Source organism: Marmota monax, unplaced genomic scaffold, assembly GCF_021218885.2.
Source record: "Marmota monax isolate L192 unplaced genomic scaffold, Marmota_monax_Labrador192_F-V1.1 WCK01_AAM20220418_F8-fsc00101, whole genome shotgun sequence".
NCBI lineage: Eukaryota > Metazoa > Chordata > Mammalia > Rodentia > Sciuridae > Marmota > Marmota monax.
The window spans coordinates 910,716-936,230 of NW_026692786.1; the positions used below are offsets into that span (position 1 = coordinate 910,716).

The following is a 25,515-nucleotide window of genomic DNA, read 5'->3' on the forward strand; positions in this document are numbered from 1 at the left end:
CTCATCATGGTCCCCTGTGCTCCCTACAGAGGGATGGGCGGGGATGGGAGGGGGGGACTTGTAATTCTTCATCTTGTTCTTTGCTGAAGGAATTGGGGGATCACTGCTCAGGATGGGTTGCACTGGAGATCTCAGGCTTATTGACTTGAAGAGGGCAGTTCACAGGGACATACTAGGCTTTGCTAGTGTGCTTGGCACTGGGAGGGCACCCATGCAGGGAAGCCACTGCCTGTGAACAGCGGAGACGGGAGCACCCAAGAGAGAATGGAGGAGCCTAGGTGGAGCCCAAGCGGGTAGCGTACTCACCCAGGGGGGGTGTGGCACCCAAGGAATAACAATAATAGCTTGTATTAATTGTGCAATAAAGACGTGCGGGGAGCTTGGCATGAATGACATCACTGAATCCTCCCAAGCACCCAGTTAGGTAAGAGGTACTGCCACTGCCTCCAATTTATAAGGAGGCACGTGGAGGCTTGCACAGGTTGGGAAACACGGCCGAGGTTACATGGTCAGTAAGTGGACCCAGTGAGTAAGGAAAGAGGACAGAGAGGCGCGTGGGAAGGTCTCTCTGGGGAAGGAGAGGGGAGGGATGAGAGGCTCAGGCAGGAGACACATTAATGACCCGAGGGAGGGACTCTACCAGTGACAAAAGGTGTCTGGAGGCAGCTCACTGCCCCCTAGGGGCTACAGTTTCCTGCTGTATAAAAGGGGAGTGAGGCGTCTGCAGGGGAGGACCGCCATGTTGCTTCCAGCTTCCAGATTCCCTCAGTGGTGAGCGGCCCCAAATAAGATCCAGTGCTTTTGCCTTTGGGAAATTGGCCTTCCCGGAGATGCATAGCCTATGAAAACAAACCTGAGACAGAGCACTAAGTAAGTGACCCAAGAGGGAGGGGAGGGGCCTGCATTTGCACAATAAAGGTGATATTCCTGACACTTGAGATTCACTCTCCTTTTCCTTGTTGGCAAAATAACATTTTATTCCATCTGTTTCTTCTCTGGCCTGCAATATTTTATTTTGAAAATATTTCAAACATACCAAAAAGATGAAAGAATTTTACAGTGGACACCTGCTCTCACCACTTACATTTGGCCGTTAGCTTTTTATCATGTTTGTTTGCGCACACATCTATGCATCTAACTGTGTTATTAATATATTTTTGATGCATTTCAAAGTAAATTGCAGACAGCTGTTGGCTGCACTTTGATAAATAGAATCACTCATTCGTATGAGGCATTTATTGAGTGTCTCCTTTTACGGCACTGTTTCCTATGCACTGGGGGAGTCCTTCCTGGAGGCAGGGATTACATTTTCAAAGACAGTATTGAAGGGTACCATTCATTCTCTTATCAAGTAAAAGCTTCCATTAGCTGGATTTTGATGCACACTTTCTGGTCGGCTCTGTTTAGAGGGGATTCCTGGAAGGACAAAGAGACATGAAACAAACTATGAGCTGATGATGGTCCCTGGAAAGCGAGAGCTCTGGGCTGATTTTGAAGGGTAAAGGAGACACACAGGGTCAAGGGTCTTCTCCTGCCTGGAGGCCTTTACTTCCGTCCCCTCTGTGGGGAATGTTCTCCATGCCTCTCGGTCTCCCAGGTTGGCTCCTCCTCACCCTCAGGTCACTGCTGCCTTGGCCATCCATCCCAAACATCTCCTGCCCTTGTCATTGTCTCTCCAGGTACCCTGATCTTGTCCTTCAGGTCACTTGTGACAATTTGTAATTGGATTACAAACATAACTTGTCTAACATCCACTCCCCACTAGACTAGGAGGTTCAGAAGGTGAGGTCAAGGTCAGCACAAATACCTGGCATTTGAGCAACTGGGCCTGAGCAGACTTGGCAAAGGCCATGGAATAAGGGTGAGCAAGAACTGGGCTGCTTGGCCAAGAAGGGTGGGGATAACAGAAAGGGCCAGTTTCTGCAGATGATGAAGAACAGGGAGAGGAGTTTGGGAGGGACTCTCGTAGCGTCTTTATTGGGTGCTTACTGGGTCTGCTCTAAGCACTTACAGACATGATTCATCCCTTCCCCACAACCACCTCATGGGGCAGGCACCACGATCACCTCTTCCTGGATGATGGGAGATAGGCTCAGGGAAGGGACAGAGTTGCCTGAGGCCACTCAGCCGGTGGTGATGGCAGGGCTCTAATTCAAGAGTGCTTCCCTGCTAGTAAACTGCTAGTGAGGTCCCTGCTTCCCCATGATCTTCGGCAAGGGAGAGGGGCTATTTCAAAATAAGTCCTCTTTTAAATAAAAAGCATTTCTGCCTTTGGCCTGCTCAGGACATGCACATGTGCATATGTAAATGTCAAAATTAAACAATCACCAATAAAGTATTCTAGCAATACCAACACCCCAACAATCCCAAGAATACGTATTGAGATCTTCTGTCTGCCAAACCCTTTTCTAAAATCTGTTACATGTGCTATTTCAGTTGATCCTCATGTTCGCCCAGTTTGACAGACAAGGGATAAAGACGGATAAAGATCATGACTAATAAATCAAAACTACATTGAGGTTCTATCTCACCCCCGTCATAATAGCTGCTAAAGAGAGATCTGCATACCTGTGTTTATCATGGCGCTGTTCACAATAGCCAACTCATGGAATCAGCCTAGATGCCCATCAACGAATGAATGGATTAAAAAGATGGAGTGTATATACAATGGAATTTCATTCAGCCATAGAGAAGAATGAAATCATGAAATTTGCAGGAAAATGGATGGAACTAGAGATCATTATATTAAGTGATATAAGCCAGACAGAAAGATAAGTATCACATCTTTTCTCTCCTTTGGGGAATGTAGGGAGGGTGGAGGACGACATAAAAGATGAAGGGTTGATTAGGGAAGAGGAAGGGGACTCAGGAGAGGGAAAAGGTGGGTTAGAGAGAGAAGTAGGAAGGGTGGGTCAATAATAGCATATTATATACATGTATGGAAAGGTCACAATGAATCCTATTAATTTCTATCATTAATATGTGCTAATAATCATATTAATAGGAAGAAGAAAGATCAGAAAGTAAGAATAAATTCTAGAAAAATAAAACAAAAACAAAAAGATCACGGCTAGTGAGTGATGCAGCTGGATGGGAACATGAGGTTCAGGGCAGGTGCCCAGGAGGCAGCTAAGCTGCAGATGCCAGTGTGAGGCCCCGACCCGCAGAAGGGAGCAAAGGCATCCCCCAGACCCAAGGCCTCATCTGCACACTATACTTGAGTCCAGCCTTCATGCTGTTCTTGACGTCTCCTCCTGGTCTCTTATTCTACAAGTCTGTCCCCGCAAAGAACTGCACCTGCGCCAAAAGTCAAAGTCCTTATCTGAAGACAGTTTTAGATTACAATCATAGATCTATATGTACATTTTTGGTCAAGTACTTGTGTTTATTGTGCATAAAGTTCATACTACATTTCATAACATCCAAGCTTTCTAGATGTCCTGAGGTGACAGTGTATCATAAAAAATAGAGCCAGTGAATTAGCCAACTTGTAAATTTTACATCTTTTTGTTATACCTGATGGAAAAGATGCATCCTGGACATGGAATTGTGATGCCCTGGGCAGTGAGTATGAGGACTGTCGATTAGGCTGCAGCAGAGGGGCAGAAGGAGCATGTAGGGAAAGGCAGGAGCAAGTGCTCAAGGATTTACATTTTGCTGTGACCACTGGTGTGTGCATCTTCTGTACTGTAGGAGCACTTGCATTCACTGGGAACATGCTTTTTTGCTAATATTTTGATAGTAGAAATCTCAAAATGAACCCTCTTAGAAACATGTTTGGAGTACTCTGTTGCTTTGTCTTATTGTAAATTGAGGATTAAGGGAACACATTATTTTAGTTGTAATTCTGCCAATATGTCTCTCTAGAGGCTTGTTGCCATTTTGGTTTTCAGTGAAGTTTTTGTCCCCAAGAAAGGCAGGATTACAATTTTTCTAACAGGTTGAGTTGGTATAGTATATTCTTGATTATTATTAAAGCTCCTCATGTGGCTCTGGGATTTTGACTTGGTGATATTCATGGTGTATGTATTGGATATGGAAAATGACAAACCCCCAAATAGTGTGGCCTGGGGAGAGGGGATGAGGGAGAAGGCAATTGATCCTTTCCTTGATCCTTTCCCAATATATTCTTTCCCAGTGATAAGAGGCCAAAGCATTGATCCTTCCCCAAATAAATCCTTTTCCAGATACTGACCATTGACCCTAGACACCCCCATCTTGCCCAGTAAAACAGACCCCAAGTTCCTGAGTGCCCAAATTGACATATTCATTAATTAAGTCACCTCTCAGTGTAACCTGTGTAAGCACAGCACCCCCTGGCCAGGGGCTCATTTTCCACCAGGAAAGTGGGTCCATCAGAGGCGTGACTCTGTTCCTGAATAAGAGCTTTTGATAATCCATGAAGTTCGCATCCGGTCTGATCCTTTTGTGCTAACGGTATGGAAAAGCTCGATACACACTGTGATCTCAGTCACACAAAATGGGACCCTTGTGTGTGCACACAGGACACATCTAACTAAGTTGCTTGTGGATGACTCTGTTCTTTGCTTGTGTTTTTCTGTTTCCTGTAATGCACACATTAACTTTTAAAAAAACAAAAGATCACAGTGGTCCCCCAAATCCCAGAATCTAGCCCTTTGATGTTTTTTGATCTCAACTCATCCCCCACCCATTCATCCTGTGCTCCAGCCATAGTGGTCCTCAAATAGAGTAAGCAGACTCCAGTCTCAGGGCCTTTGCACTGCTTGGAATACTCTCATTCCTGAATATTCCTGGTTTGTTCTCTACTTCGTTCAGGTCTCAGCTCATTTGTCACATGAAGCAGCCCTTCTCTGACTACCTTATTTAAAATACTCCTCTGTCTTCTCTATTCCCTCCCCACCACTATATTTTTCTTTGCAGTGATCATTACAATCTGATAATCTTATTGTCCAGCTTAACCCACCATAAACTGGAGCTTCTCAAGGAGAATGATGTTGATTTTGTTCTAGCTGTATCCCCAGGGTCTAGAGTACGCACGGCACAGAGTGACTGCTCCATAAATCTTCGTTGAACCAATGAAGTAGTGAATGAGAGAGAAAAGCTGAAACCAGAGGTTTCTTAGACAAGACATGAGCGTGTCAGATTGGGGGATGTTACTAGATACAAGAAAAGAGAGGCCTGGAGATGCTGGAGGAAGCTGTTTGGAGGAAGATCTGGGTCATGGTTTGACCTCCTACATCTTCTCACATACGATCTTTTGTGTGGTGTTTAACCACTCTGGATCTCAGATAACCCATTTGTAAAATGGGAATGACATTGATTTGTGGAGGTTATAGTGAGGGTTCAGTGACATCATGAGTGTGAAAACACCTAAAATTCCATTTGGTTCACAACAGAATTGAATAAAAAGCCTTCAGACTGAGTCGAGCTGGGCGTGGTGGAGCACACCTGTAATCCCAGCAGCTCTGGAGGCTGAGGCAGGAGGATCGTGAATTCAAAGCCAGCCTCAGCAAAAGTGAGGTGCTAAGTAACTCAGTGAGACCCTGTCTCTAAATTTAAAAAAATACAAAATAGGGCTGGGGATGTGGCTCAGTGGTTGAGTGCCCCTGAGTTCAATCCCTGATACCAAAAAACAAACAAACAAACAAACAAACCAAAAACCAACCAAACAAACAAACAAAAATCCCTCAGGTCCAGGATGTCTAAGGGCAGTTTTTTCCAGAAGGAAGAATATGACGGTTTGTGAGAATTTAGGTGGTTTGTGAGTGTGAGTTTGAATAATTCTGAATCACACAGTAAGAAACATATTCTCAATGAGTTTTCAGGTTATGTTAATGAGGAAGACTCAATTCTGCGCCGGCGTGCCTCTCTACCTGTTGAACTTCCTGCTGTAGTGCAATACCATTGTTTGCATCTCTGTTTTTCTGGAATTTCTATCTGGGGAGAAGTGATTCTGACTTTCCACTTGCATAGCTGATGAAAGCATCCTCTTAAAATATCCTTAAGTGGGAAGGTAAGCTGGCTAAAGAATTCTGGTATCAATATATTACTGATGAAGAATGGAGAAGGAAGGGGACATGGGTACAGCACTGTGAAGGTGGGGTCCACCGAGGGAGTCCGGGACAGTCAGTGTCCTCTGCCCTTGATCCTGATCTGTGGTCGAAGGAAGCAGTAAGCCCAGGGGCTGGGGCTTCCAGTACCAATCTTGGGGGCCCAGATTCCTTCCTGCATCTCATAAATTCAGCTCCATTCAGAGGACAGCCAGAGGGTTTTGACAAGCAGGGTGTGGGCATGAGACACTGAAATGACAGAAAAGGCTCTGGGGCCGGGGCTCAAGAGTGAGGCAGGTCTGGGCTGGCTCAGGGTGTCCTCTCTGAGTCCAGTGTCTATGTCCTTAAATGGGATAATAATACGACCTATTTGTATGATTCTGAATGTGCTTAGTCTGGTGCTGGGCACATAGAAAGCCTTTGATAAACTGGAGTTGCAATTATTGTTATTTTTGTTATTATCACCATCACCACTATTATCATCATTACAGAGTCAGAGACGGAACAACAGGGAGGTGGGGGCTGAGGACAGGCAGGGAAGGTGTTTACATGCTAAGAAGTGTTGGAAGTTACAAGTCGGGTGCGGGTGTCAGGGTGGAGAAAGAGAGGAAGGGAGAGACTGACAGAGAGACATTGAGAAAGGCAGATGGAAACCGGCCCCTCCTAACCCGGTGATGAATCCCAGTGATACGAGACCGTGCCAAGTGGGAGGACCTGGGGCCCCTGGGAACAGAGAGGCAGCCATACTTGCCAAGCAAGGATGAGGCCTGGGGAGGACTCCCAAGATCCTCATGCAGGCTGGACTGAGGATAAGGGCCACGATGGCTCCTGACCTTGTGCTAACCCTGCTCCCTGACCAGCACTGGCTCCTAAGGGAGGATGAGGGGTGGGTGCGGTGAGCTGATGCGGTCCCTCCCCTCCTGGGTGGCCATGAACTCACACAGGCACAGGGGTAAACAGGATGGAAGCCTGGGTCAGCTACTCCCTCCCTTGGTCCTTCCCTCCCACTCTCCCCTGGGGGTGGCTGTGTCCCGCCCAGCTCCTCATCTCCACACCCAGCTCTCTCAGCTGAAAGCATCGTGGACACCAACTCAAACATCTTGAGGACCACTCTCAGGAGCCCGCCATTCCTTCTCGAACCTCAGACCCTCCAACGCGGCCCCGAGGCTTCCGGTGCCTCTCCATGGGCTGGAAGGGTATAAAGCACCTTTAGGTGGCAGTAGGGGTGGGGGAGATGGGAGCAGTGACGGCCAGCTGACACTGAGAAGGGCCGAGAAAGGGTACCTGCCTCTCCTCCTAGGCCTGCACGAGTCTAGGCCAGGGCCCTCCCAGGGGGCTTCCCCTCCTTGCTGTCCTGCTGGGGTCCTGCCTTGATTCCTGTCTCCCAAGTGCCCCCACCTACCTCCAACACCTCCAGGAGATACCAACACCTATCTCCTTAGATGCCCCTGTCCCCACCCTGCGCCCCAAATTCCTGGGTTGGGCAACTGGAACACTCTTGTATCCGTCCCATTCCAGTTCTCCCTCCCTGTGCCCGGGCTCCCTCTCTGTTTCGACAGACTCTCAGACTCACAATTACGGCTCATTAGCCTATCGGTGGCTGGCCCCTGAGTCACCGGGGGAGGAACCCTGGCTGCCCAGCCCTGTCACCTTCTCCCAACCTACAGTATAAGGAGTAGTGACAGGGGGGAGGACTCTGGGAAGGCAGGGGAGTCTGGGAAAGGAGAGAGAAGGCTGTGAACCTGGAGGGAGGGAGAACAGGAAGGCAGTGGAAGAGGAAGGCAGAGGGCACGGGCCAGAGGAGGGAAGGGGTGACAAGAAGCAGATTGGTGGGACAGACACGCTCCGGGGAGAGAGAGAGGGAGCCGGACAGAGATGAAGTCACACGGGTCCTTGGCCTGCCTCCTGCTGGCCCTGTGCCTGGGCATCGGGTCTGCTGGCCCACTGCAGGGTGGAGGGGAGAGCGAGGGGCAAGGGCTGGGAGACGCTATTAGCAATGGAGTTGGGGAGGCCATTGGCCAAGGAGCCAAGGAGGCAGCCAGCTCTGGAATCCAGGATGCCATTGGCCAAGGGGGTGGAGAAGTTGCCTCTAGAACCAGGGAGCTGGGGGACACTGTCAGCCACAGGCTTGGGGAAGCGGCTCGGACCCTGGAGAACACTGGGAACGAGGCCGGCAGACAGGTGGAGAACGCCATCCACCACGGAGTGGATGCGGCCCGCGGCGCTGAGGCTTGGGTGAGTGGCTGGGAGTGGGCAGTGGGCTGAAGATGCTGGGGGTGACTGAGGGATGAATGGGTTTCTTATCTGTGGCTTCTGGGCAGTTTTTTGCACATTATGTACCCTTCCTCTGCGTCTATGCAGCCTCTCAACCTGGTCCCTGCTTTTTTTTGGCTCCTGTCCATCTATGGCTGTTTGGTTCCCCCCCACCCCCACCCCCATCAGAGTCAGAGATGGCCACACTGAGTGCAGATGTTCTGTCTTTGCAGGGAACATCCGGAGGCCATGGCGTGTTAGGCCATAATCAGGGCAATCTTGGAGGCCCAGGGTCTCCCTGGGGTCAGGGACACCCCGGAGGCTCAGAAGGCAGCTTCGGAACCAACTCTCTGGGAGGGTACTCAGGCCAGGGAGGCAGTGGAGGGTCACAAAGCTTTGGGACCAATGCTCAGGTAAACTGACCACCCTGCCCTGCCGCCTGCCCCGCCCTCCTCCGAGTCCTCACTTTCCAGCCTCCCTGGTTCTCCCGGATCCCACAGTCTCCCCTTCCCTGCAGGGAGCAGTGGCCCAGCCTGGCTATGGTTCAGTGAGAGGCAGCAGCCAAAATTCAGGGGTAAGAAGGAGAGTCTGGGGACAGAGTGGGCATCTGGGTGCAAGTGACAGAAAGAGGGGGAGTGACAGAAAGGAAGGAGAGGGGGAAGGGAGGGCTGGGGTGGTGGGAAGATTGACTGGGGAGAGGTGGGTACAGGAGGAGCCTGGGGAGAAGGGAGGCAATGAGAGGGCGGAGAAGAAAGGAAGCCGAGCCGCAGGCAGCGGGTGGGGCCGGCCTGGGAGAGGAGCGATGGACACTTAGCCAGGTCCGCCCCTTCCTTCTGCAGTGCACCAACCCCCCACCCTCCGGCTCCGGTGGAAGCTCTAGCAACTCCGGGGTAAGAGGACGGGCCGCTGTGGAGGGAGGGGACATTCGGCTCCCCTTGCCCTGGCCAGAGGCAAGCGGAGGAGGAACAAATCATGGTCCCTGTCCCCACCCTCCATCCTGCCCCTCAGGGAAGCAGCAGCTCACAGTCAAGCAGTGGCGGCAGCAGCCACGGTGGCGGCAGCAGTGGTGGCAGCAGCCATGGTGGCAGTAGTCACGGTGGCAGCAGCAGTGGTGGCAGCAGTCACAGTGGCAGCAGCAGTGGCAACAGTGGCAGTGGCAGCAGCTCTGGGTCCAGCCGGGTAAGTTCTGCCCCTTGTCTGAGGGCAGGGATGGGATGAGGGTCCTGGTGGCGCCTGTGGAGGAGATGGGCTCTGGGTCCCCTGGAAGCCACCACAGCTCAGGGGTGGGTGGCATCATAGGCAGTCATCATCCTGGGGCTCCCCCACCTTCCCAGTCCAACCACAGGGCTCCTCACTCGGGCACGTCCGGTTTACACAAAAGCTTCCCTATCTACTCCTACCTACTCTACTTCCTTCCCTCCCACCCTACCACAGCAGGGAGGTCCTACCTCCTGTCTAACCTCTATTCCTTGCCCACTGGGCAAGTCTGAGTGGAGTTGGCAGTGGGGGAGGGAAGAAAAGAGATGGGCACAGAAAAATACGATAGTTGTTTGGGAAGCTCTCAGAACACGTGAGGACGTGCACAGGGCTGTGGTGTAGACGGCACTAATAACTGTGGCCACAGGTGGGGCTCCCGCATGGTGCACGAGAGGCCAGGAGGGGTCTGCCTTAGATGAGAGGCCTGGAGACAGGGGGCCGCACAGGCTCCTTGGGGGTTTGGGAAGGGTGTCAGGCCAGAGAAGGTCAGAAATTACGACAAACCCAAATAGCAGCTGCTTTAACTTGCTGCCCCTTATATCTCTCCCTCTCCCCCTGGCTAGGAACGAAAGCCAGAAAACTCCAGGGAATTGGATCAAAGCTTTTCAGTGTCCAAGGTAAGGGCTCGACAAGTCCCATTTCCTTCCTGGGTTCCAAGGGGAGGGCTGGGGCAGAAGGAGCCCACCTGCCCCCTGGTGGCTGGATGGCGGCTCCTGGTGGGGGCGCGGGGCAACAGCTGAGATTCCCCAAATCATCTCCGGCTTCCAAATACACACCTGGTCTTCTCCGTGCTCAGAACAACTTCCCTCAGTGACCAACTGGCTAAAGATTGACTGGGGAGAGATGGGTACTGGAGGCGCCCATCTCTACACCGCAGCCCTGTACACGTCCTCACGTGTTCTGAAGGAAGAGTGAAGTCTCACGGGAGGGTGTTTCTCAAAAATCCATAAAATGACTGGAACGCCCTGGTCCCTCTGCCAGCGTGTGGCCCTTGCTTTTCCTTGTAGGGATCCGACTCCGGCCCTTCCTCAGGCAGCAGCAGTGGTGGCAGTGGTGGATACAAGCCCGAGGTCAGTGGCTGGGGAGTCACCTGGGCACAAATCTCCCTCTAACTGTGGGAGAAAAACAAGAGGGGTCAGCCCTTGCGGGCTGAGGAGGGCCAGTTAGAAGCCCCGTTTTGGGGCTGGTGGTTGGGAGGGGACAGAAAGTCTTCCCTTTCTCCCACAGTGTGACAACCCAGGGAATGAAGCGCGACAGGCTGGAGGATCTGGGAGTCAGGTGAGAGACAAACCTGTCACTGTGCCAGCTCTCAGGAGTCCACTGGGCTCAGCCCTATTCCCTTCAACTTGTCTCTGGGAGACTGACAATTTAGGTGGAAGAGACTGAAGGCAGATTCTTAATCATACCAAGAGCCTCCAGGGTCATAGTTCGTGGTGACTCTTTTGTGATACACCTCACTGAACACCGCAGATGGGCCGTGGGGCACGCCATGTGAACCCGTGTTTGGGAAACAGAATCATTTCATTGTCCCATCCCCGGCCAGGGAGCAGAATGCAGTGAACTCTGGCAGAGAAGTTTCCTGGAGAACACATTTCCTCCTAGTTGTTCTGGGAATCTGCACATTAGGGTCAGCAGAGTGTGAGGCACGCACACTTAGAGCCCTTGTGCAAAGGTGGGTTCTGACTCAACAGGTCCGGGTGGGGCTGAGCTTCTGCAGTTCTCACCAGCTCCTAGGGATGCTGCCCTGTGGGACCACGCATTGGTGGCAGCGAGCAACAAGGCCAGGAGGGAGAGGATGGGGTGGTTGTGGGCGGCCCTCAGATAAACTGGCTCTCTGAGAGCTCCTCAGGTATTAGGATGCTAGCAGCCCCCACCCTTCTTGGGGTACTGGAGATGAGATCAGGGGTGCTCTACCACTGAGCTACATCCTACAAAAAGCTACAAAAGATAAGCCCTTTTTATCTTTTGACACACGGTCTCCCTAAGTTGCCCAGGCTGACCTTGAACTTGTGATCTTCCTTCCTGTCTCAGCCTCCTGAGGCGCTGGGATTACAGGTGTGCTCGAATCTGCCCAGCAGGGTGCTAACCTTGCGTTGGTTTACAAGTTTAAAATTTTTTTATCTCAGTTTGTAACTCTTTTTTTTCTAGTTTTTTATACCCCGATGTCTTAAGGACATCGAGAGTCAAAAATCTCCCTGTTTTCCTCTGTGGTTTCTGCTCTTGGTGTACAGCTTTCAGGCCAACTCTTTTCCAGTATCATCAATACTTATATGATTTCATTTTTCCCAGTGTAACTCTTTAATCCCCCTGAACTTTACTTTGCCTCTAGTGCTCTAGCCCCACCCTCAGCCTAGCCAGAAAGGTTCGCTGATTGGAGCTGGGTGGGCCTTCATGAGGGGCAAGCAAGCCAACAGCAGAAGGGAGGAAACGGATGAGTGTGACTGAGGTTTCCACCACTAGCTACCTGATATTTCCAGCCTCAAGTGTCACATCATTTCCACTGCTGATTTCAGATGCCACTAATAAATACCTTCATGTTTGGGGGGAGCTCCTGGGAGTTCTGTTTTGCTGAATAGATTCGTCCGTCCTGGCGCGGGAAACCACACAGCTTTCCTTACAGTAGCTTATGGCCCATGACTGTCTATCAGCACCAGTCCCCTGCTACCACTGATCTTTTCCAGTGTTTTTCTACCTGCTCCTAAACGCTTTATCCTTCCAAATTAATTTTAAAATTATTTTGACAACTTCCCAAGGACTTTTAGAGGAATCGCATTGTCAACACATATATTTTTGAAGATGGCCCCAGGATCTGGAACAGGGCTCTGCATCTCACTGTCTTATCCTCTGGGGCTTCGGTGGAGGACAGGGAGGGCCCAGCCGTTCCAGGAACATCAGGGTAGAGAGGTGGTGGCCTTGAATGTAGCGGCTGAGTCCCTAGTAAAAGGGATGAATGAAGGCCAGCTCTCTGCAGCAATGTGAGCAGAGACGGCCTTTCACAGCCCGGATTGCATGTTAGCTCTGGGAATGAGGAAGTGGCAATGGAGGAACCGACCTCTAATTTGGGAGGAGACTAAGGGCTCTGCTGGGCCACCTGGGCTCCCACTGGCTTGCCAGCTGGCATCCCCTTTCTTCCCAGTGCAGACATTAGCCCATCTGGGGTCCTCCGGTTTGAATCAATTCAGTCCAACAACCTGGCTTGTTCCTGCTTTGAAGCCAGGGGAGAAATGAGACCCTCCCTGTTGCATTCTGGGCAGCTTGCAGAAGCGAATATGAACAGAGAGGGTGATATTATCCATAAACACCATAAGTGAGCAGTGACTTGGTCCCTCATGGGAGGAGGCTGAAACAGGATCTTCCAGGGAAGATGGAGTTCCATGGAGAGAAGGAGCTCGTTCTTGGGGTCCTGGGAAGTCTTCCGTCATGCTCGTGTCTTAGTCCCCTGATTCCTGAAATGTGTTACCTGCACCCTGCTCTTCTGCCTCTCCTCCCCACTGACTTCTCCACGTTCTGTCCCCCTAGGAAAGCAGAGAGAACAGTCACCTCCTTGGGGGGTCCAATCATCAGGTGAGCCGGGGGCAGCCAGGACTGGCTTTAGCAGAAGGAATGGTGGGGCAGGGGACAGAATGCCAAAGACCTGGGGAAAGAAACAAAAATGTCAGTTTCTTCTTGTAAACTGCTTTGAAACTGTGTCGGTTGACCATTGGGAGACCAAGATGGCAGTCGGGGATCTCCATCCCCCGCCTTCATTCACTCATCCCCTCCCTTCCTCCCAACTGGGATCAGAGCCTTAGTACTTTTGCAAGGAGAAAACATACTAAAGTAACAGAAGAATGGCCAAGGAGTCATTGTTTAAAATGATATTTAAGAGGTCAGTGTGAAGAAGTGGAAAGTTGCTGAACTTTGGGTTAGAAATGGGGGTTCACTTGTCATCTCTGCATCCTCAGGCAAGCCAGTTAACCTCTCTGAGCTGAGGTTTCTTTGATTGAAAAGGGGATAGTGAAGTCTGACTCGCTCACCTCCCACAGTTTTTATAGAGCTTTCTGTATCATAACCAGACCAAGGTAGTACAGAATCCAGACAGGGAGACAGATCCTGAGGCCAGCTGCTGGACACCTCTTGAATTTCAGTTTCCTCATCTGCAAAATGGACTCAGCTCCTGCATAGGAATGTGGCTGGATACGGCACAGTGCTTGGCGCATGCCGGGACCACACCTTAGCTGCTCTTGTTATGGATGTGTTTTGGGATAGGAGAGTGTGGAGGCAAGAGTGTGAATCTGATTCCACGGCCTGGGTAGGGCTGTCTAGACTCATCCTAGGAGGGCTTTTTGAGGTGGGACTTTTAGGTAGCATGCAATGAAGAAAAGCAGGTCAGTTTCCAGAGAGGAGCAGAGAAGTGTGAGCAATGGTGGAGACTGGGCCTGCGCAGGTGGGCAGATGCATGCCCAACAGAATGTGGGAGCCTTACACTGAGCAGTCCCTTTCTCCCACCCAGGGGCAAGGGTCCAGTGGGGACAGTGGAAGAGGTGATGCTGTCAGCGGTCTCAATACCGTGGTGAGCGGAGGCACTCCTTCGCCTTGGGCTTGGAACATGCTGTCAAGCACTCTTTGCCTCCCCTCTTGATACCCCATCTCCTGCCCCTGCCTCTTGTTCACAAAGTGACTTCTTGATCTCATCCCATTTCTCATTGGTTCCTTAGAACTCTCAGACGTCTCCTGGGCTCTTCAATTTCGACACTTTCTGGAAGGTGAGTTCTGTAAGATCACTCTGCCCTGTCCCTTGGTCCTACAGTGTAAAATCCTCTTTCTATACCAACAGTCGGCAGAAGTCCTTGACTTCTCCTGGTCTGAAGCCCTGAGCCGAGTACATCCTGACATGATTTGGACATTCCTTTTGTTTTCTTTGCAGAATTTTAAATCCAAAATGGGTTTCATTAACTGGGATGCCATAGAAAAGGTAAGTTCTGGCGGGTCTTGCAGTCCTGATCTTAGTGGGAGGGGAATACAGGTTAGAAGCGAAACCTTTGCTTGTTGAGCCAGGGGAACAATAATGATGGCCACTAAGAAGGTATTCAGGCAAGTGCAAAAACTCAAACCCAACCCACCAACAAATCTTGGGGAGGGCCAGCAGAGACATGAAAAGACAGGGAGAATTTGGACACAATTGGGAGTCGGGAAGAGGGCGTGGGATGAGCCTCTTTAAGGCCTCAACATGTAGACCTGACCCAGTTCTGAACCTCAGGTTCTCCTCTAGAGCTGGAAGGAAGTTTAAGGAAAAGGAAGTTTAAGGAAAAGGAAGTTTAAGGAAAAGGAAGTAGGTCTGATCATAAGGCACAGATTGCATGGGAGTCAAGTAGCCCTAAAAGGCCACGTGGGGACTGACACACCCACAGGAAAAAAGGCAAAGGAAATAAACAGCTGCCCAGTGCCTGATGGGGGACAGGCATTAGTCTGGGTCCTGTGCATATGTAACCTTAGAAGACAGTTGGCACCTAGAACCTCTTTCTCCTTCCTTCCTTCCCACCCCTCCCTCTTGAGCGGAACCGCCCGGCCAGGCCCATTTGACACCAGAATAGCAGTATTGGGGGTGCTGGATGGGAAGGGAGGGGACGCAGGGGCAATGAACAATCCAGACACACTCCCCAGGCAAAAGCTGTGACTTGGTGGCCCACTGCTGTGATTTGTTTGAGCCACTCTTTTGGATTGTGTTAAAGAATGTGAATTAGAGAGCTAGGGATGAGGCTCAGTGGAACAGTGCTTGCCTGCCTTGCATAGGCCCTGGGTTGGATTCCTAGCTCCATTAAAAAAGAATGGCTGGGCTCAGTGGCTCACATGTGTAATTCCAGTGTCTTGGGAGCCTGAAGCAGGAGGACTGCAAGTTCAAAGCCAGCCTCAGCTGGCTAAGACCCTAAGCCACTTAGGGAAACCCTATCTCAGTAAAAAATAAAATAAGGAATGGGGATGTGGCTCAGAGGTTAAGTGCTTCTGGGTTTAATCCCTGGTTCAAAATGAAAAAAAAAAAAAAAAAGAATTATTTGCCAATATTTAAAAGTTGAGACTTCACTTAATGATTTGGGTTTCTGTCCTCTCTTGAAAAATGTGATGACCTGAGGCCTCCTTTTCCCTGGGGCAGTAAATGACAGGTGAGGGGTGAGGAGCTGCTACTTTTTGCCCTGGGCTCTTGATTTTCAGGGGTGACACTACCCCACTGACTCCCCTGGGAGCATGAGGTTCTGAGCCCTAGTGTAAAAGGGTAAAGCCTCTGACCCCTGCCTTCCCAGGACGTGTGGTCTTTCTGGGAGAAAGGGGTGGTGATAAGTAGAATGACCCAAACCCGGGAAAGGTGACTCTGCTCTCTTGGGAATGAGGTGGAGTGAGAGAGGAGAGGGCAAAAGGTCTCTGCTCCAGGGAATTTCTGGTTTGAATGAACAAAATAAATTCTCTAATTTATAGAGAACAGTTTCTGGTAGGGGAAAGACTCCTTGGTGTGGTGCTTAGGGGCTGATGGGAGAGCCAGGGGACACATCACACTTCCCACAGGACCAGGACAGACTGCCAAGCATTTTTGTCCATCTGTTGGGGCAGCGAGAACGTGATCACAGTTAGGCAGGAGGGCAAGGGCCAGTCTCCTGGAGAGGCAGGTCCTGCAGGAAGAGGGACAACAGGGCAGAGAAGGTGTGGAGCACGGTCCTCCTTCACAGTGAGGATAGGGAAGCTGAGGATGTCCCCAGAGTGAGCAGTAAAGACAGAGGAGCCCCATGTAATGCTCCAGGTGAGGCGTGAGGGTTCTCAGGCCAAGCTGGGCTACCTGGATTTGCCTAGTTGACAATGGCAGGCTAAAATGTCCCTAGAGATTTCTGGAACATGCTCCATGTTACCCTGCCTTGGCCACCATGCCCCCTAATTCATGTTCCTCAAGCTCCCTCTTAGAACCTATTTCTTTGCCCAGGACCAGAGGAGCTTTCGCATCCCGTGACCTCCAGACAAGGAGCTACCAGCTGGATGGGAGCCCCCGCTCCCTCATCCCCAGTCTAGACCCTCACCCTTGAAATAAACCATAGCTGCCCCCCCACTCTGGTCTCTGGTGCTTTCTTCCGTCTCCACTGTTGTCTGGGGCTGGGGAGGGGGGTGCACACCCACAGCTTTGGGAGATGCCAGGAAGTGGCACTGCAGGCAAGAAGGGGTTGTAGGGGCAGGTCCTGGTCCCGAGGTTCATCTACAATTATGTTGTACCCCTAAACCCGGGAGGGGTATGGGGAGAGAGACTAGAGGCTCTGTGTTAGGGGAGGGCAGGTGGGTTCATGGCTCAGAGATCTAACTTCTCTCTCCCTCTGTTTCCAAAGCAGTTTCTGGTGTCCTTAGACTCCCAAGTTCCCTCCAAATCTTAGTCACAGTGAGGTTCTGAAGGCTGAGAAGTGTCAGGAGCCCGAGTCAGGGCTTAGGTGAGCAGGGTGGGGCACCCTGCTAACCTGCTCCCCACCTTTCATCCACAGGGCCGAGTCCCGTCCCCCAGCACCCGAGCCCTCCTCTACTTCCGCCGCCTCTGGGAGGTAGGAGAATTCCCACGTTCTGAAGAACTGGGGATCACGGTCATCATGTCCTTCCCCATGCCTCCCTCAAGGCAGTTACCTTCGGTTCCTGCCCATTTGTCCCCAAATTGCCTTTCTTTTCATTTTTTGAGATGGGTCATCTCACCCAAATCTTGTCACCAATGCCATCTCAAAATGACCAGCCACAATCTCCTACAAGCTCATCTTCACTAAGTTGCACCCAGCCTCTCAAGTCCATTCCAAGGCCACCTGGAAATCTGCCCCTTTGCTGCCACTTCCCACCCTCTGGGTATTGCCCCCTACCCCAAGCCTCTCTCATGGCTCCTTCTCCCTCCAGAATTTCAAACAGAGAACTCCTTTCTTCAACTGGAAAGAAATTACTGAGGTAAGGGGGGCAGAAGTTCTTTCAAGGTGAGGAAGCTCAGCACTAGGGGACCTCAGGAGCTTGGGGCCTTTGGCAGGTGGCATGCTGATGTGGCTGTCCCAGTTTCTTCCCCTCCCTGCTGAGGGAGGGTGCCTCCTTCCTTCCCCACCCTCCTAAATTTATGCAACCTTGAGTCGGGGTGGGGTGGGAGAGAAGCCTTGCGTCACTGAAGGAGCAGGGTGGGAGGGCCTCCCCAGGATAAAAGCCCAGGCTCCAAGGCTGAGGCCTCCAGAGGCACAGAATCATGAAGCTAGCCACTGTCTCTGCTCTGCTGCTGATCCTGCTAGGCTTGGCCTGGCTCAGGGGGAGCCACAGCTGGGTGGGTATTTCAGGGTGAGCAGGTGCAGGGAGACCATGGCGGTGGGGGGGAGAAGAGGGATCTGGGGCTGGGGTCAACACCTGTGCCAAAAAGTGGCACTGGGGAAGAAAGACTAGGGGAAACTGGAGGGAGAATGAGAGTACGGGGATCAGATTAGGTTCAAGTGTGTGCAGGTGCAGGATGTCTGAATATCTGAATCTTGGGGAGGATGAGCAGGACCTTTCTGTAGAACACCACACCTTGGTTCTGCATGGCCATTGGCCTTTGGGAATTAGAACCTTTGGGCCCCAAGGCAAAGGTCGTCCACCTGGGCCAGGCATGTGAGACTCTACAGGTGGGTTAAGGCCCTTGGCTGAATGTTGTTATGCATGCAGGTAGGGCCACTGTTGTTATGTCATCTGATTTTTCGAGAAAATCTAGAAATATGATTTTTAATTGTTTGCAACTAGTCTTTTTTTTTTTTTTAAATGAGCCCTAGCAAAAAATGTCTGAAAGCCTATGGACAACCAGTTTGTGACCTCAGTGTCGCAGAGTAAAGAGTGGGGTTAAGAATTCAGGTTAGGTGTGAATAAGGCAGAATTAGGTTAGACAGGATTTCCTGGTATTGTTCCCCCCTTTTTTGACTAGGAGCTAACCTAATTATTTAGCTTCAGTAATAGTAACTGGTCCTTCCAAGGACCTTGCCGGGAAGATCATTGGTGCAGGGATTAAAGGGCCTATAAGGGAGTAGCAGGGGTTGGTGTAGACAATTTTTTGGTAGGCTGTGGCTAAGGGACCTGGGTCTGCCCCAGAGGAGCCTGTGTGGACTCAATTCTTGCCTTTCTAGTGCATTCTCGGGCCAGAGTTGCCAGTGCTCCCAGTGTGTGGGTGGGTGTGGTGTTGCCCAACCTGACTCTCCACCATCACTCCCCAACCCTGAGTGTGGATATCTATGTCCTACATCTATCTAGGCCACTGGCTTAGGATGGAGGGGTGGGTTGTGTGAGATGGGGCTCCAAGAGGAGGGCAGGTCCTAGGCAGCAGGATGAGAGAGCCCTGGAAACCCAGCAAGGCTGAAGGACCATGAAGATGCTACTGTGGCTTTTTTCTCCCTCCCAGGATGCAGACGTGTACACATTCCAGAAGAGGGCTGGCGGTGCTGATCAGGTGGGTGTCTTTGTCCTCAGACTCCCCTGGAAGGCCCTTGGTCCCTCTCAGCCCTATTCCTGAGTCTGGCCGATCTGAAATTCTCTCTTTTACTCCCCCACCCAATAGTTTCCTCAGCCTGGCTCAGGAAGGCAAGAGGTGCCAGCCGTAACTTCCAAGGCAAGACCTGCCCCCTGATGGCTTGATTTAGACACTACTTCTTCCTTGGTCTCCGACCCTCACATCCCAAGTCACACTTGAGGAGTTGGGAGAAGTACCAGGGAGGGAGGAGGCAGGCCCTTTGGGCTAGAGAGTGCAGTGGGGCAAGGGCTGGGCTCTGGCTGGCTGGAGCTGTCTATGAAACCCCTCACAGAGGGGAGAAAGCAGGTTTCAGGAAACATCCAGCTGGGGCAGGGCCGTGGGGGGTTTCTTCCAGAGCAAAAAGTCTTCATCCTTCTCCTTCCCTCCCACACCCCACTCCTGTCCCCGCCCACTCTTGCTCCCACAGAACTACAATTACAACCAGCAGGCATATCCCACGGCCTACTACGGGCAGGTCAAGACCCCTGCTAAGGTGAGACTTGCCACTGCCCTGATTTCTCATGGTGGGGGTGTCTCTGCAGGGGGGAGAGGCAGGGGCATTCACTGTAGGGCCCATCCTGTTCACTTTGACAAACAGGCCTCCATGTCCCTTCATGAGGGAGACTCAGGTGCCCTGAGAGCAGTTTGGAAGTGGGGGGCAGAGGGAGTGGTCACTATTCCTCACAGTTATGGTCTCAGAGGAGGTTCAAAGGGGACAGTTTAGAGCAACAGAGAAAACTGGGAAGGATCTGAAGATCTTTTCGGAGACAGAATGTGGCTCTAACAAATTATATCCCGCCAGGAAAAACACACAGGTGGCTTTTCTTTCTTTGTAGTGTTTGCTCTGTGTCAACTTCTTTTTTTTTTTTTTTTTTTTTGTGTGTGTGTGTGTGTATGAGGGGGTAGGAGAGCAGACTGGCACTTTGGGGTAGCTAGCCCAGGAACTCTTGGTGGGAAACCAAATCCTTCATGCCTTGAAGGAAATAAAAGAAAAAAAAAATACTTACGAGGTTTTTTTCTCTTAGCTGTAAGGAAAGCAATCTTACAACAGCAGGAAAAGAATATGCTAGATACTAATTAGCCTGGCAAAGAAAAATAGGTCAGGGATTTTTCTCTCCATATCTCCAAACAATAAAGCCCTTGTCCCTCCTGTGGTCATGGTGTCCTCAGGGGCCATATATGTATGGTGCTTTCCTAGTGTCCTAGGGACATCATGGCTCTGTATATACTTAGGATGATAAGTCAACTGTGGGAACAAAACCATAGACTCAATGTCCAGTCAGACTGAAGGTCCTTGGTGATAATCCTAGCTTGTGCCTGCCCCTGCCATTGGGCTCTTGGTGATCCCTGAGGACAAAGCAGTGTAGCCGCCACTGTAGCCCCATGTCACCTCCTCTGATCTTCTCTTTCCAGGGAGGAGCCACGATTTCTTCCTCGGTGAGTAGGGGGACAGAGAGAATCAGGGTCCAGACAGAAGGGGCCTGAGGCTAGAGAGGGTGGAGGGGACAGTGCAGTGTGCACTCAGCCACTCTCCTCATCCTTCAGGCTTCCCGGGTGCGACCCGGCCTGCTGCAGTGGGTGAAGTTTTGGTAGGTAAGTGTCGAGCACAAGGCGGCCTCCTCCGAGCTGAGGCAGGGTCACCTCTGGGGCTGGCTGGGGTCTTGACAGCTCCTGGAACCTCAGTCAGCTACCTGAAGTCAGTTTTCCTCTGGGTGGATGCTGTAAGGAGATTCAGGAGAAGCAGACGCCATTGTGGGGTGTGGAAAGAAAAATCACTGAGGACACAGGAGAGCACCTGTGAGTGCCGAATGAAGGGCTGGAGAGAGCGGGCACCGCACAGCGAGGACAGGGAACAGTCCGGGGGACTGTGGGTAGAAGTTCCCAAGTGGGATGAAGTGAGGCTCTAGGGGGAAAGCTGTTATTGATTAACTTGGTGGAGCCACAAAATCTGTTTTAGGTAGGAGCTAAACGTGAGGGAGCTGCAGGCGGAACAGGCAGGACAGCAACGAAGCTGCTGAGCCTGGAGCCAGAGGAAAGCGGATCAGCCTCAACAGATTCAGGGGGATCACATTCGATCATTTGATCTTTTTTTTCCCCCTAGAAAACCACTTTCAGTCACTACTGAGACCTATACACACCTGTCGGCAAGGAGTCTGACTGAGCTGCTCTCCAGCTGCCCCAGCCTGAGCCGCCCCGGCCTGGGTGCTGACCTCCCATCTTCTGGGCCGGACCTGGCTCACCTGTTCCTTGTTTCTTCCCACTCCACCGTGGTGTCTCCGTCACCACCAGCCTCATGGGAGAAACCAGATGCTTTCTTCATTTGCTCCATTTGTGACATGAAATCACCGTGACAATTTTGCAGGGGGAATTTTCTACTCTTGTGTTTCTCTGGGAAATAAACCACGAATCTGGTTTCCCTGAGACTTTCTCAAGTTGTATTCTTTACCACAACATCATGGCCTGAATCTAGGAGGATGGGAATGATTTAGGGTCAGATGATCTGCTTTCCTGCTGAGAGTAGTATCCAACATGGTGTGCTGAGAGATAAGACCTGGGTTTTAGTCCTGACTTGATACAAAGCAGCTAGCTGATTACATCATGCCTGTTTCCCCATCTATCAAAACAAAACAAAAAAACTTTGACCAACCTATATCTGAATACCATGCTTACTTTATTTGAAGCAGTCACAGGTGTTAATTGTGGAGCAGGCTGAACAAATGTTAACTGCAGGGTGGGCTGAACACTCGACTCCCTCTGTCTGGTTCCCTATCGCTTGTTTGCCTCAAGTCTGAACACTCAACCCCACTCAAGCTGGGACACTCAATCCCACCCGTCTGGTGCAACAGAAGCCCACATGTAGCCCCTGCCCAGTCTGCCTGAAGGCAGAAGATGACACCCTAGCAACTACTGTGTGATCCAGTCACTGTACACCAACAAGGCAGCTTGCAGACCCAGAGACCCTGTTAGATTTAAGCAGCACAGCAAAAGGGATATAAGACCTTCTCCTGCCAGAACTCTCTAGCTTTCTCCCTCTCTCTTGCTTTGCTTCCCCCCCCCCACCTCTTTTTCTTCTCTCTTCCTGCTTTCTTTCTTTTTTTCCCTTCCTTCCCTGTCAATCAGACACCACCACAATAAAGATCTCTTGGAGGGACTGGGGTTGGGGCTCAGTGGTAGAGCGCTTGCCTAGCATGTTCGAGGCCCTGGGTTCGATCCTCAGCACCACGTAAAAATAAATAAAATAAAGGTATTGTGTCCAACTACAACTAAAAAAAAAAAAAAAAAAAAAGATCTCTTGGTCGCTCCGAGTGTTGTGGTCACTTTCCTTTCAATAGGAAGTTGGATGTTGTTCAAAATGAGAGGACCAGTTACACAAGGCGGGATGCAGGAGCAACGGCTGCCTGGGACTATGCCTGGGCCATGTGAATTCATAATGCAGAAGGAGATGCAGTGGGAACAGGGTCAAAGTCATTACCTTACCAATCATACAGCCACTCCGATTTTCCAGGATAGAGAGGGAGGGATGTAGAAAACTTCTACTCCATTAATGTACCAACGAAAGAGGCAGAAGTGCCTGGTGTGGGCTGAGGAGCCCTTGGGACAGGGCTGTAGAGTCTGCAGTTAAAAATCTGAGTCCCATTGGGCTGATACATCATGCCCCAATTAAGAAGCCCCCTCCACTGCATCCCCTGAACATCCCTGCATTAAGCAGGAAGTAAAAGGAAGACATGAACCCCGCTGCCAGCCTAAGTGATCCCTCCCAGATTGAAAGTTCTCTAAGGGCACAACACCTGTCTTCCTTCTGAGCTGCCCCAACCTAAGCACAGGGCCTCAAATAATTGATGAATAAATGAAAGAAACTCAAACTGACTCAGGGAAGGCAACCTGTTCAAATTCACCTGCCTGGGAGAAAAATCACAACTACTTCTTTGCTTTGTGCCCCTTTCATTTAAATTGTGGCCACTGGTTGGTAGTCATTTACTGTTCCATTCCGTATGGAGGGCCTTGCAGTACCAGCTTCCAGCCACAGGGGGGAGAACGCCAGCCTGTCCCAGAGAGGAGACTCAATCCTTACCTAATAGCACCCTTTCTTGGGGGTGGGTTGGGGAACAGTCAGAACTCAGGTCTCTTCAAGCCAGTCTCTGAGATACTGAGGGAGAAGCAGAGGTGGCCAAGATGGTTCCAGACTCTTGGGATGTTCTTGGTCCAAGGGGCTGAAATTAGTTCTTTCAAATTCCAAGTAACATGTGAAGCAGGCTGCTGTCCTCTGGGGGAAGGGACCCTCCAGTAAAAGGCAGTCTCCCCTTTCTCCTGCCAGGGCCTCTACAATAACCTTCTGAAGCCCCAATTTTCTTTTGTGTCTTCATAATCCATTCTCCCATGACAGCCAGAAGGATTCTCTGCTCCATAAACTTTTTCATTAGTCTTAGAACAAAATCCCAGCTGCTCACCCAGGCTGTCATTTGGCTCTGGCCTTCCTCTCCAAAGTCAACTGGTTCTTGCTGGGAAAGACCCTCAGAGGACATTGTTGTTACCTGCCTCTGAATCCTAAGATATTCTGAAGGGCAGTGCTTCAACTAAATTCTGGTTTTTTTCCCCCCTGAAATTTTATTTTTAATTTACTTTTTGTTTATTTTTTTCAGGTCTCAATTTAAATTTCCCTCCCAGGCCATCATCTCACCCCGTTTTCTGCACAGCACCTGTCATTCTCTAAAGTTGTTTATTTATTTTTTAATTAGATAGTGACCTGTCTTCTCCCCTGGAACATAAGCTGCACAGGGCAGGTACCTTGTCCATACTGTCCATCCTAGCACCAAGAGCTCAAGTAGCCACTCAATAAATACTTGTGGATTAATAAATGGGAGGCGGGATTGGAATCATGTGGGATCAATCCAGGAAGTCTTCCGGGGAGAAGTTTAAACAAATGGCACACAGGGTGGGTGGCAAAGGAAGAAACCAGACCTGCTGGGCAATGTGGCTTCTTTCTTGGGTGTGATGATAACGTTGGCAGAGGGAGGAAGAAGCGAAGGGACAGGGTTCCCTGTTGTACTTCCTAGTACCCCACACCCTCTCTCAGTACCCAGGCCCCAGCTCCCCTTCTCTTCAGGGATTCTAGGCTTTTTACCCACTTGTTCACTAAGGCCCCCGAGAACTCAAAGTCTATCCCTTCAAAATCCCCTCCCAACACCCAGGAGGTTGGCTCCAGCCCCATGTGTGACTGTGATGTAGCAATCAGGGTTGGGCTTCACCTCCTACCCACACTCAAGTTCTGGCAGATTAGGGGTGGGGTGGGGGCAGGCCTGTGCGAAAACAGGAGTTTACTGGTATTCCCACAGAGGAAACGGGGAAATCAGCCATACCTGGAGATAATGTGTTATGGAACCAATCTGGGTCTCTGCCCAACTCCATTTCCCTGGGTAATGCATCCAAAGCAAAGCCAAATGCTGGGTGAATTCCGTGCCACCTATTGCCCCAACTGCTGTGACCTTCCCCCATTGAGAACCCTCTACACCCTCTCCCCCGATTCGCCCAACCACTGGACATTGGGCACTTGGGGGAAAAAACAGACCGAGGCAGTATAGATCGGGGGGGGGGGGAATGGAATGTGGAAAAGGGACACTAGTTTCTAAGGTCAGCACTTGCATCTTGTAGAGACATTATGCTTGAAACTCTCAGGAAACTGCCAGATGGAAACAGTCACAAGTCCAACACAGAAGTTTAACTTTTTTTCTTCCAGCACAGGAACAGAATTTCTTTGGTTGAGCACCTGAAATTGTTAGCTAGTGTTTACCAGTATCATGTCAAAAGTATCTGTCTTTAAACACCAGTACCAGGACTGGAACTCTGTCTTGAAACACATACTTGGAGTAGCAAGATGCTCAGACCAGAAGAGGCATCTGGAAACGGAGGCAGCTGCAGGTTCATTATGGGTACATGGTTGTTGGGTGCTATTAATCTCTTAGGTCTTTGTGTTCATTTGCTAAAAGTGTATAGTTTAATCCATTGAATTAATGCACATATGCTTGGAACAGCCACCTGTGGCTGTGCAGGCTGCACAACACAAAGGACATCTGGCAGATGGGGCTAATGAGGCTTAACTGCAGTCTCCCCCTTGCTCTTGGGGCATGCATAGACCCTTTGTAGGACACTCCCCACAGTATAGCAAAGGACCAATTCAAGTTCAGACTCTGGAATCCCTGAGTTCTGATGCCAGCCCCGCCACACACTGGCTGTGTGACCTTGGGTAAGTTATTTAACCTCTGTATGTTGTGGTTCTCCCACCTACAGAATGTGGGTAATTACAGTACCCAACTCATAGAATCTCTGTAATATTTCAATGAGCTCATGCATTTAGCACAAGGCCTACCACATAGCAAGCCTTCGGTAAATTGGCTAATATTACTATTAATGCCATTAAGTGGAAAGAAAAACAACGAGAGGTCAATATGTTGCAAAAGATCAGACTCTAGAGCCAAACAG

General features: G+C 50.6%; 1 protein-coding gene across 6 annotated transcripts; it reads left to right on the top strand.

Annotated features, from left to right (window-relative positions):
* The first annotated feature begins 7,720 nt into the window (after positions 1-7,720).
* On the top strand, positions 7,721-21,454 carry Dmkn (dermokine). Of its 6 annotated transcripts, XM_058580472.1 has the most exons (21): positions 7,721-8,267; positions 8,519-8,698; positions 8,803-8,859; positions 9,125-9,175; positions 9,294-9,335; positions 9,366-9,464; positions 10,106-10,159; positions 10,550-10,612; positions 10,770-10,820; positions 13,062-13,106; positions 14,035-14,094; positions 14,240-14,287; positions 14,449-14,496; positions 17,033-17,089; positions 17,427-17,474; positions 18,931-18,978; positions 19,087-19,137; positions 19,466-19,531; positions 20,452-20,475; positions 20,584-20,631; positions 21,140-21,454. In XM_058580472.1, the coding sequence occupies exons 1-20, from the start codon at positions 7,908-7,910 to the stop codon at positions 20,629-20,631; spliced, it is 1,500 nt and encodes a 499-aa protein (XP_058436455.1). In that variant the 5' UTR covers positions 7,721-7,907; the 3' UTR covers positions 21,140-21,454. The 6 variants fall into 6 exon arrangements, 4 of the variants coding, with proteins under 4 accessions (XP_058436455.1, XP_058436454.1, XP_058436456.1 ...); XM_058580471.1 differs by having other exon boundaries at positions 9,294-9,464; positions 21,140-21,453; XR_009227076.1 differs by lacking the exon at positions 21,140-21,454 and having other exon boundaries at positions 9,294-9,464; positions 20,349-20,475.
* The last annotated feature ends 4,061 nt before the right edge of the window (positions 21,455-25,515 follow it).

Excerpts from the sequence above, each read along its gene's own strand:
- Dmkn (XM_058580471.1), top strand. The coding sequence starts at position 7,908 with ATGAAGTCACACGGGTCCTTGGCCTGCCTCCTGCTGGCCCTGTGCCTG. Across the intron at positions 10,821-13,061 it reads CTGGAGGATCTGGGAGTCAG|GAAAGCAGAGAGAACAGTCA; the intron begins GTGAGAGACAAA and ends CTGTCCCCCTAG. Across the intron at positions 17,475-18,930 it reads ACTGGAAAGAAATTACTGAG|GATGCAGACGTGTACACATT; the intron begins GTAAGGGGGGCA and ends TCTCCCTCCCAG.